The sequence below is a fragment of the Medicago sativa genome, chromosome 5 (assembly GCF_051527215.1).
Source record: "Medicago sativa cultivar Bolivia chromosome 5, Bolivia_mono, whole genome shotgun sequence".
NCBI classification, from domain to species: Eukaryota; Viridiplantae; Streptophyta; class Magnoliopsida; order Fabales; family Fabaceae; genus Medicago; species Medicago sativa.
The window spans coordinates 62,795,382-62,811,623 of NC_140753.1; the positions used below are offsets into that span (position 1 = coordinate 62,795,382).

A 16,242-nucleotide genomic window follows, 5' to 3' on the forward strand; every position below is an offset into this window, starting at 1 on the left:
CTTCTTTATTACTCATCAATAAAATTAAACTGATCCCTCAAAAAAAAAAAAACTGAGAGCACTTATATATTACTCATAAATAAAATTTTCACGTCAACAATGAAATTGAATCTAAATCCAAATGCGCTAAAAAACTTACCAAAGTTGTCTAACTTATATCAGCATTCGAACATAAATTCAGATGAGCGAAAAATCAAAATTCAGATCCACGAATATTATTGTTTTCCTCTTAAAACCATCCAATTTTTTTTTTTATTATTTTTAAGTCCGAACTTAAACTCTCATTGCTTATCATATAATATTCTTTAACTCTTAGCTCAAAAAGGTCCGAGGTCTCAACCCAAAAATTTAAACAAATTTAAAATCTTAAAAAAAAGTATAAAAACATAAATGCACTATAAGTTAAGTACTATTTTTTTTTACCAATAAATTGTAAGTACTATTACTCCCTCTGGTCTCAAATGTAAGAAACTTTTCACTTTTTTGGTTCATTCAATAAATGATGTATGTGGTCTATAATAAAGACCACATACATCATTTATTGAATGAACCAAGAAAGTGAAAAGTTTTTTACATTTGAGACTGGAGGGAGTACTTTTTAATCATCGTTATATCATTTCATTGCTGGTATTTATCTAGCTTACTATATTTCAGTTTAACTACACCTAGGAAAAACAGTTTTAACTAATTCCCGTTTTAGTTTAGCTGTTATAACCCTTATAGTAAGCGCTGTCCTTTGCTTATTTGTTTGATAGCAGAGAAAGACACAATCAAAAGACAACACGAAAAACATCATTTTAAGAAACACATTCTTTTACATTTGCTTCCTCCGAAACAGTAATCCAACAAATCATAACTCAATTCAAATCTCACATCTTAATCCATTAACATTCAACACTGTTCTGATTCTGAATCTTTTTACTGTGTGAAGTGATTTTCCTTGTTCTATGGCTCTTCAATGTGGTTCTTTCTGCTTCACAAGTGTGGTTTCTAACCCTCCTGGTTCAGTTAAATTCAGCCAACCCATTGTTAAAGCTTCGGTTTTTCCTTCATCTCATTCTCCTCCTAATGTTCGGTTGAATTTTAAAGGTAAATCAGTTCTGGGTTTTCGTTAATTTTCAGTTTTGATTCTGTATTTTGATGCTGATGCATTGAAGATTGGTATTTCCTGAAATGAGCTAAATTTTTTGAAGAAATGAGCTTGTAGTTGTTGCATGCATCACTTGCATGTTTATCATTTCATGAAACTGTAGGCAATTGAATGAGTGAAATTGGAATTTTGGAATTTTGAAATCTAATGCTCAAGAATGTTGGTGATTTGGCACAATAAAAGAGGTGCAAAGATGTTAGGAGTATAAGCCTTAAGAGAGAGTCAAACTCACAAGATTTTCCTATTTGTTTGGAGAAACGACTTAATTAAGTGCTTATAGTATAAGCGCTTATCATATAAGTGTTTATGTATAAGGTACTTTTATAACAAAAGATAAAATGTAGTCAAATTGTGTCGATATGAGCTTTAAGTTGTTTTCGTAAGCTAGCTGGAGAGCTTATGGAATTGGGCCGAAAACAACTTATGGATGTCATAAGTTGTTTCCATAAGTTTTCATGAACAGTCTCATTAGTGTTATGTCTGTAGATAAGCTCAAATAAGTCAATTCAAATAGGCTCTAAGTTAGAGAACCCCTTGAATTTTAAGCCTCGCTATTTTGGTAAGCTATCTCCAATGTGAGACTCCTAACAATACACCACTGTTTGAGAGTTGACGACCTCACGTCCATTCCACAATACTTCATTGGGTGATACTTTAAGCAGCTTTATCTGGTCAGAAACCTCCATCGTCAAAGTCTGGCCTCTTAGATGAGAGAACCCCTTGAATTATAAGAACCACTTTTTAGGTAAGACTTCCCAATGTAGGACTCCTAACAAAAGTCGAGCTACTGCTTTTACTATTTTTGTTTGCAACTTTTGCTTTATTATTTTGAGATGCATTTGTTGCAACTAAGTGGAGGATGCAGTTTTATCATCAATTTGGGATGGTGCTTAAAGGGGAAGTTAGTCCTTTGGAGGAAAAGGTATTCGGGTATTTATGGAAGAGTCCGGCTCCATCTAAGGTGGTAGCATTTTCTTGGTAATTATCAAGGGATCGTATTCCAACTAGACGAAACCTTATGCTTCGAAAAGCTATTGATCCACAAAGTTCCCAAGATTGTGTTTTTTGTGACGAATTTGTGGAAACATTGTCTCATTTATTCTTACATTGCCGAGTCATACCAAAGGTGTGGAGGGTGATTTTCGATTGGAATTAATTTTATTAGTCCATTTAATTTACTTGGGCAGTTGGAATGTTGGAGAGGAGAGGCTAATAATAAAAGGTTGAGGCATGGTCTTATGCTTATTTGGCATGCGATAATTTGGCTGATATGGTGTAGTAGGAATGAAAGGATGTTTATCAATGTTGTGGAGGAGAGTGATGTTATGGCCGAGGATATCAAGGTATTGTCTTGGAGGTGGAGTTTGACTCGACTAAAGTGTTCCCCTTGCTTATTCTATGAGTGGTGTTGGGACCCGGGATATTGCATTCAAATGTAATGGGGCACGGAAGGTGTTTATGTTTTGCTGTCGGGAGAGGTGCAGGTCTTGTTCAGGGGTTTGGTTTTGGTGTCCCTTGGTTTGTGCTGTTTGTGTTTTGATTTGCCTGAGTTTTGTGCACAGTTTGTGTGTGTTTTTCTTATGTGTGACAACTGTTTTGGCCTGGGATTATTTTGTAGATCAGGGTGTTTTGTTTTTTGGTGGCAGCGTGTGGGTCGCTTTGGCATATGCTGTTTTTTCTATTTGTTCCCTTCTTTGCTCGCCATTTCACTACTAGTGGTGGGTTGTAGCTAATAAATTTTGCTGATTCAATATTTTTTTTTTAGAGATGTGTGTAATTGAGGTTTAGATTTAAATGATTCTATTGCTTGCTTCTTTAGTTTCACTTCTGGAGATATCAAGTTGTGAACTTTTTTTTTACTTCTCAACATTTCTTTGTTATAGGAAAGACAAAGGCAATACCTGAAAATGGGAGCCCTGAAACAAAGGAATCGCCTCTGGTGGTTTGTTTCGGAGAAATGCTCATTGATTTTGTCCCAACTGTTAGTGGCCTTTCTTTGGCTGATGCACCGGCATTTAAAAAGGCTCCAGGTGGTGCTCCTGCTAATGTTGCTGTAGGCATATCCCGATTAGGAGGTTCATCGGCTTTTATTGGAAAGGTATTGTATATATACTTTTTAATGTTCGTTCTATACACTTTACAGGCGAAGGAAACATTGTACTTTATTGTGCAACTTAGGCATACAACCAATATTGACTTTGCTTGACATGAAGTTGTCCCTACATCTCATACTCGAGTAACACATTTCCCAAAGGAAGGGTATTGCTTGGTTAATCCCATTATATTTGATTTCAAAATTAGTATTTATCAATTATCAAGAGTTAACCCTGTTTTGTTCCATGAAATATATATAGGATGTTAGATATGCCATCTACTTATCATTATAGTCCCTCAATGACGAAATATGTCACCATGCCAGCCTCTGTTAGAAATAGACATAACTGATGGATTCCAACATGACCCGTTAAGTCAATTAACCACCTCTTAGAATTCGGGTATGAGTCTAATTCAACCCTACAAAATCAGCATATAAGGTGAGGGCGACCTCCTATTTATAATCACTTTTTGGGCCATATCACATTTTACGTGAGACTATCAACACCAGCCAAGCATCTGCATGGCACCACCACCTAAGCAGTCACTTGGTGACCGTGATAGTGAAATGAATAATCTAACAGCACAAATTTTTAAGGGGACAATTCATTGACTTGTGAATCTTATTGGGAAAAATTGCACATGCCAACCATTAAAGATGATGACACAGAAATATATCACAAATAAAGTAGTAGAACGCACATAAATGTATGCTGTTCGACACCTCTTGCTTATATTTACAGAAACATTCCATCAAAATGTACTCAATATCAAACAAGATTAAAAAGTTTCGTAGAAACCTCAAAATTAACCCAAAGGTGTGTATCACCTTATAAATTGGAGTGCCCTGCTCTACAGTTTAACGGAATGTTGAATACTTACTCAGAAAAGACACCCTCATTACAAGTAATATTTGAATATGCATGTAATTAATTGTGAACCTAGAAAAATATCTCCTTAGATCACCAGGACTGAACCTGAAGGCACGAAATTTGTTCTAGAGGCGAACAAGGTATAAAAGAAACATGTTTGTTTGCAAAGCATAAATTTTCTTGTGTGTAATATAAATATACAATTTCTTCAATAGTCGTATGGCATTCAGAGATGGGTTAATAGGTCTTTACCCTCTGTAATATAGGTCATTTCCGGTTTTCCCCCTGTAAAGTTTTTTTTTTGATTTACCCCCCTGTAAAAATAATTTGTTTTGATTTACCCCCTAATAGGCCAAACAAAAACGAAAATTTCTTGAAAAAAAAAATAAAATTGGTTTTTTGTTTGGCCTACTCGGGGGGTAAATCAAAACAAAAAATTTTACAGGGGTGTAAATCAAAAAAAAAAAATTTACAGTGGGGAAAACCGGAAATGACCTATATTACAGGGGGGTAAAGACCTATTAACCCTTCAGAGATCCCTTATCATGAACATTTTTTACCATCTACATTTATCAACTTTATAAATGTTTGACTGCATTTAACAACTCACCCCTTTCTTTTGGCTCATTTAAGGCTCCAAAAAATGTATCTTAAATTATTATAAATAATAATACACGGTTCCTTGCCGGTTTGATGAGTAGCTCCATTTTACAAGAATTACCTAATATTTTAAGTTATATAATCATAAGTATGTCTATAATTATGTGGTTACAACTAATCTTCAATTATGCCCCTAACTATGTAATTTCTGCTGCTTGGCATTACTGTGTTGTATTTTTCATGAACTAGAAGTCATACTTAAAGTTCTCTTCCAAACTCAATTTCAACAAGATTTTAACGATTATTGCAACATGTACAGGTTGGTGAGGATGAATTCGGATATATGCTTGCAGATATACTCAAGGAAAATAATGTAAACAGCCAAGGGATGCGTTTTGACCCTGGTGCACGTACCGCCTTAGCATTTGTTACCCTAAGGAGTGATGGAGAACGAGAGTTCATGTTTTATCGTAACCCCAGTGCTGATATGCTTCTCCAAGAAGATGAACTAGACTTGGACTTAATCACAAAGGTAAAAATCGAAACTTCAAAACTTTGTGAGTCTATATTCTTTCAACGTTTTCCACTGTAACTTCATACCTAATGCTTATATTATTGTCGTAATATTGTTCTGTTATTTATTTCTTACAGGCCAAGATCTTTCATTATGGTTCGATAAGTCTTATAACAGAACCATGCAAATCGGCACACGTAGCTGCAGCAAAGGCTGCAAAAGAAGCTGGTGTATTTCTGTCTTATGACCCTAACCTGAGGCTTCCTTTATGGCCTTCTGCAGATAGTGCTAGAGAAGGAATTCTGAGTATATGGGAGACTGCAGATATCATCAAGGTTCTTCTCTCATCAATAGGGATAAATACATATTCTTTAGATTCCAATAGTGTGTTATGTTTCGTTTTTCTAGAATAAGAATTACAGGAGATGTAAAATAGAATGAAAATGTCATCACTAACAGAATCAATCGATGATTATTTTTTCAGATTAGTGAAGAAGAGATTTCTTTTCTTACAAATGGTGAAGACCCATACAATGATGCTGTTGTTCGAAAACTTTTCCATCCCAACCTCAAACTACTCCTTGTTACCGAAGGTGCAGAAGGCTGCAGGTATTATACCAAGGTATGCCTTCCAAAATTACAACTCCATCTGGACTCAACTATAAGTATCTAATTACACATAGATTAGGAAAAGCAACTAACGTCATTTCAAATCATTGTTATAGAATCCATGTTGGTAGAAAATAGGCTTAGGTGGTTTTGGCAGAGAGACCTGTAGATGCTGTCGTGTAGATGCTGTCGTACGAAGAGTAGATCAGAGGTAGGAGAGAGATCAAAATAGGTAGATGAAGACCTAGAAAAAACTATAAGAGAAGCTATCTGGAAAGATTTAGATGTTAATGAGTTCGATCCAAATTTTATGATAAAACATTATGGCTTAATTTGATCCATGTAGCCGACCCCACTTAGTGGGATAAGGCTTGGTTGTTGTTGTTATAGAATCCATGATTTCTTTATTTTATTTTTTGAAAGGCAAAACATGTAGCTTTATTTTATTCTTTGCAGGAATTCAGCGGTAGAGTGGCGGGAATGAAGGTGGATGCAGTTGACACCACTGGTGCTGGTGACGCTTTTGTGGCTGGAATACTATCACAATTAGCTACAGATCTTTCATTACTTCAGGTGATCATTTTTTTTTTTTTTGTTATTTTTTATATCAACTATCCCAAATATTTTAACCAAACAACCATAAAACTCGTGTGTAGATCAATTTTTTTTTTTTTTTTTGTGGTGAGATCAATTATTGTTTGAGTTAATATATAAATTTTTGTCAATTTCTTGCACCTTACTACTGCAATTTAAAGCCTGCCACCCAATGCAAATGAGTTAAGAAATTAAACTTGTTATTGCTGGTTTAAGAAAACAACTTGCGGTTTTTCTTCCGCTTCTGTTCTGTACTTGCACAAAGGGCTCATTTGGAGGAACTTATTTAAACTTGTCTTATGTCTTGATTAGTATTTGAAAGAACTGATCATATCTTCATAAGCTATTTTCAACTTATTTTCGTGAGCACCCTATAGTAGCTTAAAGAAATATCTTACGTGGAGTTTATGCAGAATTTTCTCTCATTCTCTCTTCAATTGTAGAAGCAGCTGATACATAAGCATTTATATGATAAGTGGTTACTGAATAAACACATTGTTAGTTACTCATCGAAACGGACCCTTAAATTTAGGATATACCTATAATGTAGTGAAAACTCTAAAATGTTATAATGCTCAATTTTATGAATAACTTGCCAAAACATTACATTAATGTGCTAATGTTTTCGTTTGCTTCTCTCTCTCGAACAAGTTTTCAGTTTTAAAAGTTCCCATTGCATTTTAGTTTATGTTAAAATTTTAGTTTACCAACTCTGTGATATCTTTCTGGTTTATTTTTATTCAATCAATATACATTAGTTTTTTCTTTCTTGTACATGTTTTTCTAAACGCTACGCGGTTTAAACTTGCAGAAAGAGGAACAATTGAGAGAATCTCTCAAGTTTGCCAATGCTTGTGGTGCATTGACTGTGACTGAGAGAGGTGCAATACCAGCATTGCCCACAAAGGAAACTGTTCTGAATGCCCTGCTTAAACCTGTATCATAATTTCATATTCGAGTATTAATTTTTGGCGAAGTTTAGGAACTTATTGAGCTAATGCAGTAAATAAGAACCAAGTGTTCTAATAATGGAGAGTCATTCTTTATCCAACATCAGGTTATATATGTTTGGATAATATATAATTTTCAGTTCATGTGGTTGCATATGGAACTTTGACAAACCAATCAACATCTCTTCTAGCAATCAATTGCGATATAGCTTCTCTAAAGTGAGCAATTAATTTTATAGGGTAAAATAAGTAATTCCAACTAATCATGAAAAATTTAACAATTGATATTATATGTAAAATAAGTGCCCAAATATTTTTCATTTGGGTTTGTATCCATAGAAGAGTGACTCATATAACAAACCATTTTGTTTGGCTTAATGTATAAGTATAAAAAATTGAATTTAATGGGGATGCATTGTCGGTATAAATATTGTTACATTGACATTTAATTAGATCTGAGAACTCATTGTATTGCCACATTAGGCAACTATGTAACCACATTTTGAAAATAACTGTCAAATACTAAATTTTCATTAGATGCAAGTGTAAATTAATTTACATTGATAGTGTATGTCATTTTTCTCCAACAAATCATAGGCGTGTTAAAATATTAACCTATCAATTTCTTCAGCAATAGTTAAAATGTCTTATTTCACCCTTTACTCATTATGCAAGAGTTAAACCCATCTAAAAGGGCAAGGGCAACCCGGTGCACTAAAACTCCCGCATACGCAGCGCAGGGTCCGGAAAGGGATCCCACCATTTGGTGTATTGTACGCAGTCTTACCCTGTTTTTTACACAAGAGGCTGTTTCCAGGACTTGAACTCGTAACCTTCCAGTCACAAGGCAACAACTTTACCAGTTGCGCCAAGATTACCCCTCAGTTAAACCCATATATCATGGAGTAATTGATTCAAGTTGCACTAATAACCATTTTACAAACTATCCTCGAGAGGATTAGAATTCCGCACCTTGAGGTTACAAGGCTAAGTTTTTACCGGTGAACTAGCACCTCAACCGTAAAATCATAAATCATCTATCATAGAATAATTGCCATACCCAACATTAGTTCTTTTTTTGTTGAGGAAACAACATTAGTACTTCTCATCCAGACAACTTTTATTTTCTTTATACTTTTCTTTTATATTTCTTTGGGAGTAGTCAGTTCTCCTAAAAAAAAGTGATTTTTAGGTTCTAATCTATAATTAAAGTTTTCACATAATGTCTGCATGGGCAATTTAAATCAAACTATTCACGTATCAAATAAGTTATTCAAATTATTGTAAAAATTGAAAAGCTCCAAGTCATATAACTTCTATTATTAACTTTAAATTAGTCCTTATCTTAATTGGTATAATATATCTTTCTTCCATTAACTTTAAATTAGTCCTTATCTTAATTGGTATAATATATCTTTCTTCCCCCTTGTCCGTTTTATCAAACATCTTCATTTTGTTGATTAAGATTTTTTACTTGAGTTGCATTTTGTTGGTTATTATGATACTATATATAATAGTCAAAACGGAATAAATCATCTCATGTTAAAAGTTTCACATAAAGTTGTTATATTTTTACTTGTACCAATCTATTTTTGTCATCCATGGGCACACACCTTGTGCTCAAATTAGGCACACACCTTGTGCTCAAATTAGCTTCTCCTTTTTTTAGTAAAATCTCATTTGGCATATAATTTATAAAGAACGAATCCTCTAAGAGAAACCACGTAGACATAGGGATATTTTCACATTCTCATATTCCAAATTGAGCCAATGGGATCTAAACATTTTCAACCATTAAAAGATTGAGTACCTTCCATTTTCAAAACAAACACATTTAAAAATTTTCAACCATAAATAAGTATAGTAAATCAGATGTGAAATATGCTATTTTGATGAGTCTTATGGTTGCCAAATAAGATAATTCCCTATGCTTAAGGATGACCTTACATTGAAGCCAGCCTCTAAGCTCTTTAAAAACCAAGTCAGTAGCCTTAGCTTTGACCAATCTCCAATTTCAGTAATTCTCCAAAAACCAAAAGGAACCGGTTGTCAATTTGTCATACACAAAGCATAGTTTATTACAATGGCTGAAGATCCACAAGATGTTGCTGACCGCGAGCGTATTTTCAAGCGCTTTGATGCCAACGGCGATGGCAAAATCTCCTCCGCTGAGCTTGGAGAAGCATTAAAAACACTTGGATCAGTCACCGGAGATGAAGTGACAAGAATGATGGAGGAGATTGATACTGATGGCGACGGATTCATTTCGTATGAGGAGTTCACAGAATTCGCAAAAGCCAACCGTGGTCTAGTCAAAGATGTCGCCAAGATTTTTTAAGTGTTTTTCGCACCTTTAACCTACCTTTGTTGGTTGATTTCATTAGAGTTTTCAAAAATATATTATATGTGTGCATGATTTCTATATTACATTATGACAATGAAAGGTTCATTAATTTCATGAAGTTATACTACTGTTTTGGATTTTTAGAACCATTTTAATGGATGTATGATTTTCTATTATGATTGCTTTCGTTTTTACATGTCAATTTGGTTTTAGCATTGATCAATGTACGTCATTAAAACAAGGCTCTTGATATAGACGCAAAGATAGGTAAGCAACGATTACAAGTGATGATCTAATCTTAAAGGGAACATGCTTTAAAGCACAAAGCTAGTAGTTTTGTATATCTATACACTCTACTATATCTTTAGATGAATAGTGCAAGCCAACACATTTTTTTTATATATTCATCTTCATCTAATATATATTCATCCATTCTTTTCATCGGCCGGGTTGTAAATATCTTGATTGAACGATTCATGTTTCAATTTCTCGATATCATATTATAACTCGATAAAGGATTGAGTAGGTCAATCGGTTTGAGATAATGATTAAAGAGTTGAAAGTCATGGATTCAAATCCTAACAAAAGAGCATATATTAATATAAACTATTAACTACTAAAATTTGTCATTAAAAAAAATTAGACTCAAAATTAAATCATGAATATTATCTAATTTGGGTAGAGGCTATGCTATTTAGCATGACTACAACTATAAAAAATAAAAATTGAATCATGTTCCTCAAGCCTGTGAGTGTTAATCCTCATATTTGACGGAATACATGTTGTGTTGTTGGTCATGTAGTTCGTTATCTCCATTTTCCGTTTTCCGTTATCTCCATTTGCTCCATTACTATCCTTTTGGAGATATAAACACAAATGTGTGACATTAAATGAATCTAAATCTTTTTTATACACCCCAAAACATTTAAAAAAAATAGTAATAGAGATGATCTAAACTCTTTTTCTTTCGGTATAGATCCTATCTATTTCTCAACAGAAATGGAGAGCTTCATTTTTAATGTTTTGAGTAAATCAAGTCATATCATACAAAATAAATGTGGTTCCAATTCATTAATTGTGAGATTTTTGTTAACTTAAAGAAAATCTAAATCTATAAATAAAGCTAAAAAAGTACTATAGCAAACAAAAGCTAAGAGCTCACAAGGATAAACAGAAAATATGGAGTTTTCCATCAAGATATTATAAATTGTTTTGTTCTTCGATTTTAACCAAAACCTAATTTTGGCCTTCTATTTTTAATTGCATAGTTTTGGTCCCATTTAAAAAAAATTGATCAACCCATAATTTTAACGATCTAATTTGATGATGTGACAATAAATGGTTCACTCTCTACCTCTTTTATCATTTCAATTGATCTTCTTCTAAATCTATATGATCGGTCACAACTCAATTGAACACCCCATTTTTTAAGAATCTCAACTATTATGCCCTTTATCTTCATTTTGATAGTTAAAATTATGGGTTCGTCAAATAAAAGCCTTTTATTTTTTAAAATAAGACACAACAATTGCACAATAGGAAATGGAGAACCAAAATTACAGTTCGACTAAATAAGGGGACTAAAACTTTATTTAAGTTGAAAAAATTATAAAATTCCACCCCCTTTGAAAATAAGAGAATGTAAATGAAAGTGAATGTACAACTATAAGCAACCTTCCTCTAGGATCCTATTACTAAACATCAAAATGTTCTCATGTAATACCTAGGACCATAGTGAGAAACATGACAAAAATATGTTTTAATATGACCATTGACCAATAACTATAAGCTTATCATTGTCCTCAAGAGATCGATCTTTGCATTGCCAAAGCCAAAGAACTTTTAATCTCATCACATGTTGTTGTAACCGAGGCTAACAACCAATATCACGTATATGATGCATTCGCATTGCATGATAAACAAACTTCATTCTTCTAGAAAAAACATGCTCTTTTTCACCTTTAAATATCACAAGAATTTCATTTGTATCCGTAGTCCTGGATTCTCCATTTGTAACATCTAACAACATAGGTAGTTGTTGCTTTAACCATTCAATCCATTTGGTATTTTGTATTTAGTATCTCAAACTATACTTGAGTAATTCTTCAACATAGGTAGTTCTTTGGCTTGGGCAATGCGATGATGATCTCTTGAGGACAATGATTATCTTATTGGTCAGTTCAATGGTCATTAAAACATAATTAATGAATAATAAAAGTTTATTCAAAAAAATGAATAATAAAAGTACTACTTAGATAATGCATATAATTAGCATTAATTATACTCTATTAACATCAATGTGGACGTGCCGGAGTGGTTATCGGGCATGACTAGAAATCATGTGGGCTTTGCCCGCGCAGGTTCGAATCCTGCCGTCCACGTTTTTTTTCTTTATTTTTATTATTATTACTTTTAAAAAATGGAATATGAAAAAATAGAAAAAAATTAGCAAAAACGCTAGAAGGAGGGGTTGAACCTCCGACCTTGTGGTTAACAGCCACACGCTCTAACCAACTGAGCTATTCCAGCTAGTTAACAACTGATATTCACAACGATATTTATATATTAAACTGGTACGTTTTTTATTTACAATGCATCTAAGCATTTCACACGCCAAATAAATATTTGTAAATATATTTTATGAACAAATCCGTCAAAAGTGATAATATTGTGTGATTTGATTAGATGTATATGTAAAAAAAATGTTAACGCTATTGATGTAAATAAATAGAATAAAATAAAACAAATCATATCCATTGTATTGATTATTTAAATATTAATGTACACTAACAAAATAAATATGTTTATGTCGACGTAGGTTAATCCAATTGTTAAGGAGTTGATTCATTTTTAACAAAGATGTGGATTTAAGTTATCCTACTTGTGTTAGGACCACATAATACAATGGATTCAAACTCACATATCTATTGTGTTATATCTATTGTGTTATGTGAGTTTTGAGATCTTTCTTAACCTTGGTGAGCCTTTAGGACTTACTCATTTAAACATTTTTTCATAAAAAAACAATATATATGTTTACCTTTATTTTATTTTTTTCTATTACACACGATTTGCAAAAATACATAATTATACCAAATTAGTAAATTAAGGTGGCATTAGTGACTTGTTAGATAAGCTGACAATTAAGTCACGATGAAGAAACCTCAATTTTCTAAGCAAGCACTTGTATAAATAGAAACTAAAAAACCAATTTGCAGCAATCTATCATATTTCAAGGCAACGAAATGTAGGGAGATAGTGTTGGAACACTATGAGTGTTAATATGTGAATTAATGAAAATTCTCAAGTCAACTATTCCATTGAGTGTTCATTTATGAGGTGAGATCTTGCCATTGATTCTGTGGCAGTCAACTAATCCTAGCTATTGGATTTGTAACTTATCTTTGCCTCCTCGCCTATAAATAAAGTTCTCACTCCTCACTTATATCCAAAAGTTCTCGTGAGTTGTTAAAGAAATTTTCTCTCTTCTCCCGCGTTTAACTTGTGTTGACGAGCTATTCTTTTCTTCTTCCTCTTTTTATGTCCCTTCAGATTTAAAGAGTGTTCTTAAGGCCATAGTCCATTCGGTTTAAAATGTCCCTTCAGAATTGAGAATGGTCTTAAGAACATAGTCCCTTCGGTAAAATTCATCCCTTCAGAAATAAGAGTATTCTTAAGATCACAGTTTCTTTCGAGATAAAGTGTCCCTTCAGAAAATAAGAATGATCTTAAGAATATAATTCTTTTTTTTTTTATGTTTTATGCCCTTGGAGATGTTAAAGGTTAGAGTGGTGGAAACACCATATCAGAGTGATCCTATTATCAAATAAGAGTGGTCTTAATACCATAATAGAGTGGTATCTATACTATATTGGAGTGGTCTTAACACCATATTTGAAGGTGTATTTCTAAAACATATCCTATAGTGCAATAAGACTCTGATACAATTGTAGTTGGGCTGTTTTAACTTGGGGAGTCGTGGTTGATAGTCTGCTTGCACAATTTTGAGCTGTGTCACGAAACGTCTTAAAGAGGCGACTTAGTCTGCGACTCAACCTAGTAGTCATTTCGGTGACAAAAATATTTTTAACTAATTTTGACTATTGTTCCAACAGATAGCAAGGCAGGAACAAAAAGGTGGAAGCATTAGAGATTGGATCCTTAATTCTTTGATGTAATTTCATCTCATCTCTTTGTGTATGCTATAATGACTATGTGTAGCTAATTTCCTTTGTATGTTAGTTAGCTATGTATTTGGTATAATAAACTACTGATCTAGATAATTATGTACAATCTTCAATTCATTATAGTGATGAATTTATTTTTGGATAAATTGTCACATAATTAAGTTATGTTGATTTTTTATTTTATGATAGTTAGATGTTTATGATTTGATTGATTTATTATATGTTGATTAGAGTAGAATTGATTGAATTTTGTTAGGAAATGTTAGGAATTGTTAGAAATTGTTAGGTATTGTTAAAAATCGTTAGGAATTGTTAGAAATTGTAAAAATTGTTAGGAATTTGTGGTAGAATTTGTAGGATTAGAATAAGTTTTGATTTGATGTTTGCATTATGTAGGTATGTCTCAGAAACAGGGCGATGCTGCTCAATTAAAAAAAAAGGGTGAGAAGAAGAAAGCAAAATCGACTGTGACATGACATGGAATCGAATGTGATGGTTCAGTTAAAAAAACAATTCGAAGGTGCCGGTGCACAATCATTCCGGCTGAGGAGGAGCGGAAGGACTTGTTACTTTGGTCCTCAACCGAAAGCAGGTACCCCAGAGACTGTGACATGGCATGGAATCGAATGTGATGGTTCAGTTAAAAAAGCAATTCGAAGGTGCCGGTGCACAATCATTCCAACTGAGGAAGAGCGGAAGGACTTGTTACTTTGGTCCTCAACCGAAAGCAGATACCCCAGGGACTGTCAAGGACAACCCAATTGATTTATGTGATGAGGAAGATGATTAAATGTAATGGATTGTGATGTGTAATTGTTTTGGATGTTTTTTTATATGTTGTGTATTTTCGTACATTTTGGTTTACATTTTGATACTTTGAATAAAGTTGTGTATTGAATAATTTCCCGTATTGAAAAACTTCAAATAAAGTTGCACAAATGCACAAAATCAATTAAAAAAAAATACACAATTTTATTTAGTTTTAATTTCATCTACATTGCATTACATTCTCCCTAAATATAAATGGTATTAACATGATGTTGGATTTAAATTTAATTCTTGAAAGTTTGTCAAAAATGTTGGCATTGAAGTGTCGTATACTTCAGGTAGAGATTTTCAACCTTCTTTGAAAAGTCAAAAGAATGAAGAGAACACAACACATGCATTCTATCAAATCAACTATATAAATTCTCACATCGAATTCCCTCATATAAGATGAGTAACCACACAAAGGAATGCATTCTAAGAGGTTGCTTTGAACTTAATCTTGCTGCCCTGCCAACTGAAAAGTTTCAATTGACAGAGGAGCATGGTCAAGCTCAAGGAAACCTCTTATTGCGTGCTTTCCGATCTCTTTCCCTTCCTTTTAGAGGCGCAAAGGTACATACTGAAGGTACTCCACACTCCTTGTGTCTCCGGGGTTGAGTCTTTGATTGATTTTGTTCAGTTGATCTTTCTGATCCTTTAACATGATATCGACTTGGACCTTGAACAAATGACGGTTTCCACCATTGGAACATACTTGAGCTTTAAATAAATGATGGTCCATTGTCTCAGATCTACACCATAAGAAATTAAACAGTCAATGAAAAACCCTTTCAAACATTTCATCAAACACTTAGAGTGAAAATTATACATAAACCCTAAAACTCATAATTATAACATAAACATGCAAACATTTTAACAAAATTAATCAACTTAAATCTATAAAAATGAAGCAGAATATGTAAATCTACTAAAAAAAACTAAAATTATAAAAATAGAAAAACACAAAAATTTAAATTAACCCAAATCTCATAATTATAACATAAACATGCAAACATTTTAACAAAATTAACCAACTTACATCTACTCTAAAAATGAATCATAATATGTAAAGCTACTCAAAAACTAAAACTATAAAAAAAATAAAAACAACAAAATTTAAATCAACCTAAAACTAAAATTATAAAAAAAATAAAAAATAACAATTATAACAACTAAAATGTGTGTTAATAGCACTATGATTACTTACTTCTGATTTTGTTGAATGAATTTGGATGAGATTTTGAGAGTAATAATGGATGAGAGAGCAATGCTGGTTCTGCCTGAATTTGTATCGGGATCGCATCGGTAGTTAACTGCCGATGGATGCCACGACAGTTAACTACCGCCGATTTTTTGCATCGGTACGTAGCTGTCGCGGGGGTATTTGGTTCTTTTTGTGGTGTTTTTCAAACTTATATGATGCGTCAACAACAATTTTCCATCTAGTTTGGTATGATGAGCTAGTCCATGTAAATGGGTTAGAGTGGATTGTGTCACTTGATTAATGGATTAAAGAATTGA

At 33.1% G+C, this 16,242-nt stretch overlaps 2 protein-coding genes and 2 non-coding genes across 4 annotated transcripts; 3 read left to right on the forward strand and 1 right to left on the reverse strand.

Annotated features, from left to right (window-relative positions):
* The first annotated feature begins 772 nt into the window (after window positions 1-772).
* Window positions 773-7,602, forward strand: LOC146923866 (putative fructokinase-6, chloroplastic). Its single transcript, XM_085708961.1, has 7 exons — window positions 773-1,089; window positions 3,034-3,248; window positions 5,036-5,248; window positions 5,368-5,565; window positions 5,715-5,852; window positions 6,296-6,412; window positions 7,245-7,602. The coding sequence occupies exons 1-7, from the start codon at window positions 948-950 to the stop codon at window positions 7,377-7,379; spliced, it is 1,158 nt and encodes a 385-aa protein (XP_085565087.1). The 5' UTR covers window positions 773-947; the 3' UTR covers window positions 7,380-7,602.
* Window positions 7,603-9,369: 1,767 nt separating this feature from the next.
* Window positions 9,370-9,845, forward strand: LOC146923867 (polcalcin Nic t 1). The gene has a single exon (XM_085708959.1). It carries the CDS (start codon window positions 9,467-9,469, stop codon window positions 9,719-9,721), a length of 255 nt encoding a protein of 84 aa, XP_085565085.1. The 5' UTR covers window positions 9,370-9,466; the 3' UTR covers window positions 9,722-9,845.
* A 2,181-nt stretch (window positions 9,846-12,026) lies between these two features.
* TRNAS-AGA (transfer RNA serine (anticodon AGA)) lies at window positions 12,027-12,108 on the forward strand. The gene has a single exon. It is a non-coding gene; the product is annotated as a tRNA-Ser (tRNA).
* A 74-nt stretch (window positions 12,109-12,182) lies between these two features.
* Window positions 12,183-12,256, reverse strand: TRNAN-GUU (transfer RNA asparagine (anticodon GUU)). Its single transcript has one exon. It is a non-coding gene; the product is annotated as a tRNA-Asn (tRNA).
* Window positions 12,257-16,242: the final 3,986 nt, after the last annotated feature.

Bases quoted from the DNA above. Each gene is read 5' to 3' on its own strand.
- LOC146923867 (XM_085708959.1), top strand. From the start codon at position 9,467: ATGGCTGAAGATCCACAAGATGTTGCTGACCGCGAGCGTATTTTCAAG.
- LOC146923866 (XM_085708961.1), top strand. From the start codon at position 948: ATGGCTCTTCAATGTGGTTCTTTCTGCTTCACAAGTGTGGTTTCTAAC. The intron at 5,249-5,367 runs GTAAAAATCGAA...TATTTCTTACAG, and splicing joins ACTTGGACTTAATCACAAAG to GCCAAGATCTTTCATTATGG. The intron at 5,853-6,295 runs GTATGCCTTCCA...TATTCTTTGCAG, and splicing joins GCTGCAGGTATTATACCAAG to GAATTCAGCGGTAGAGTGGC.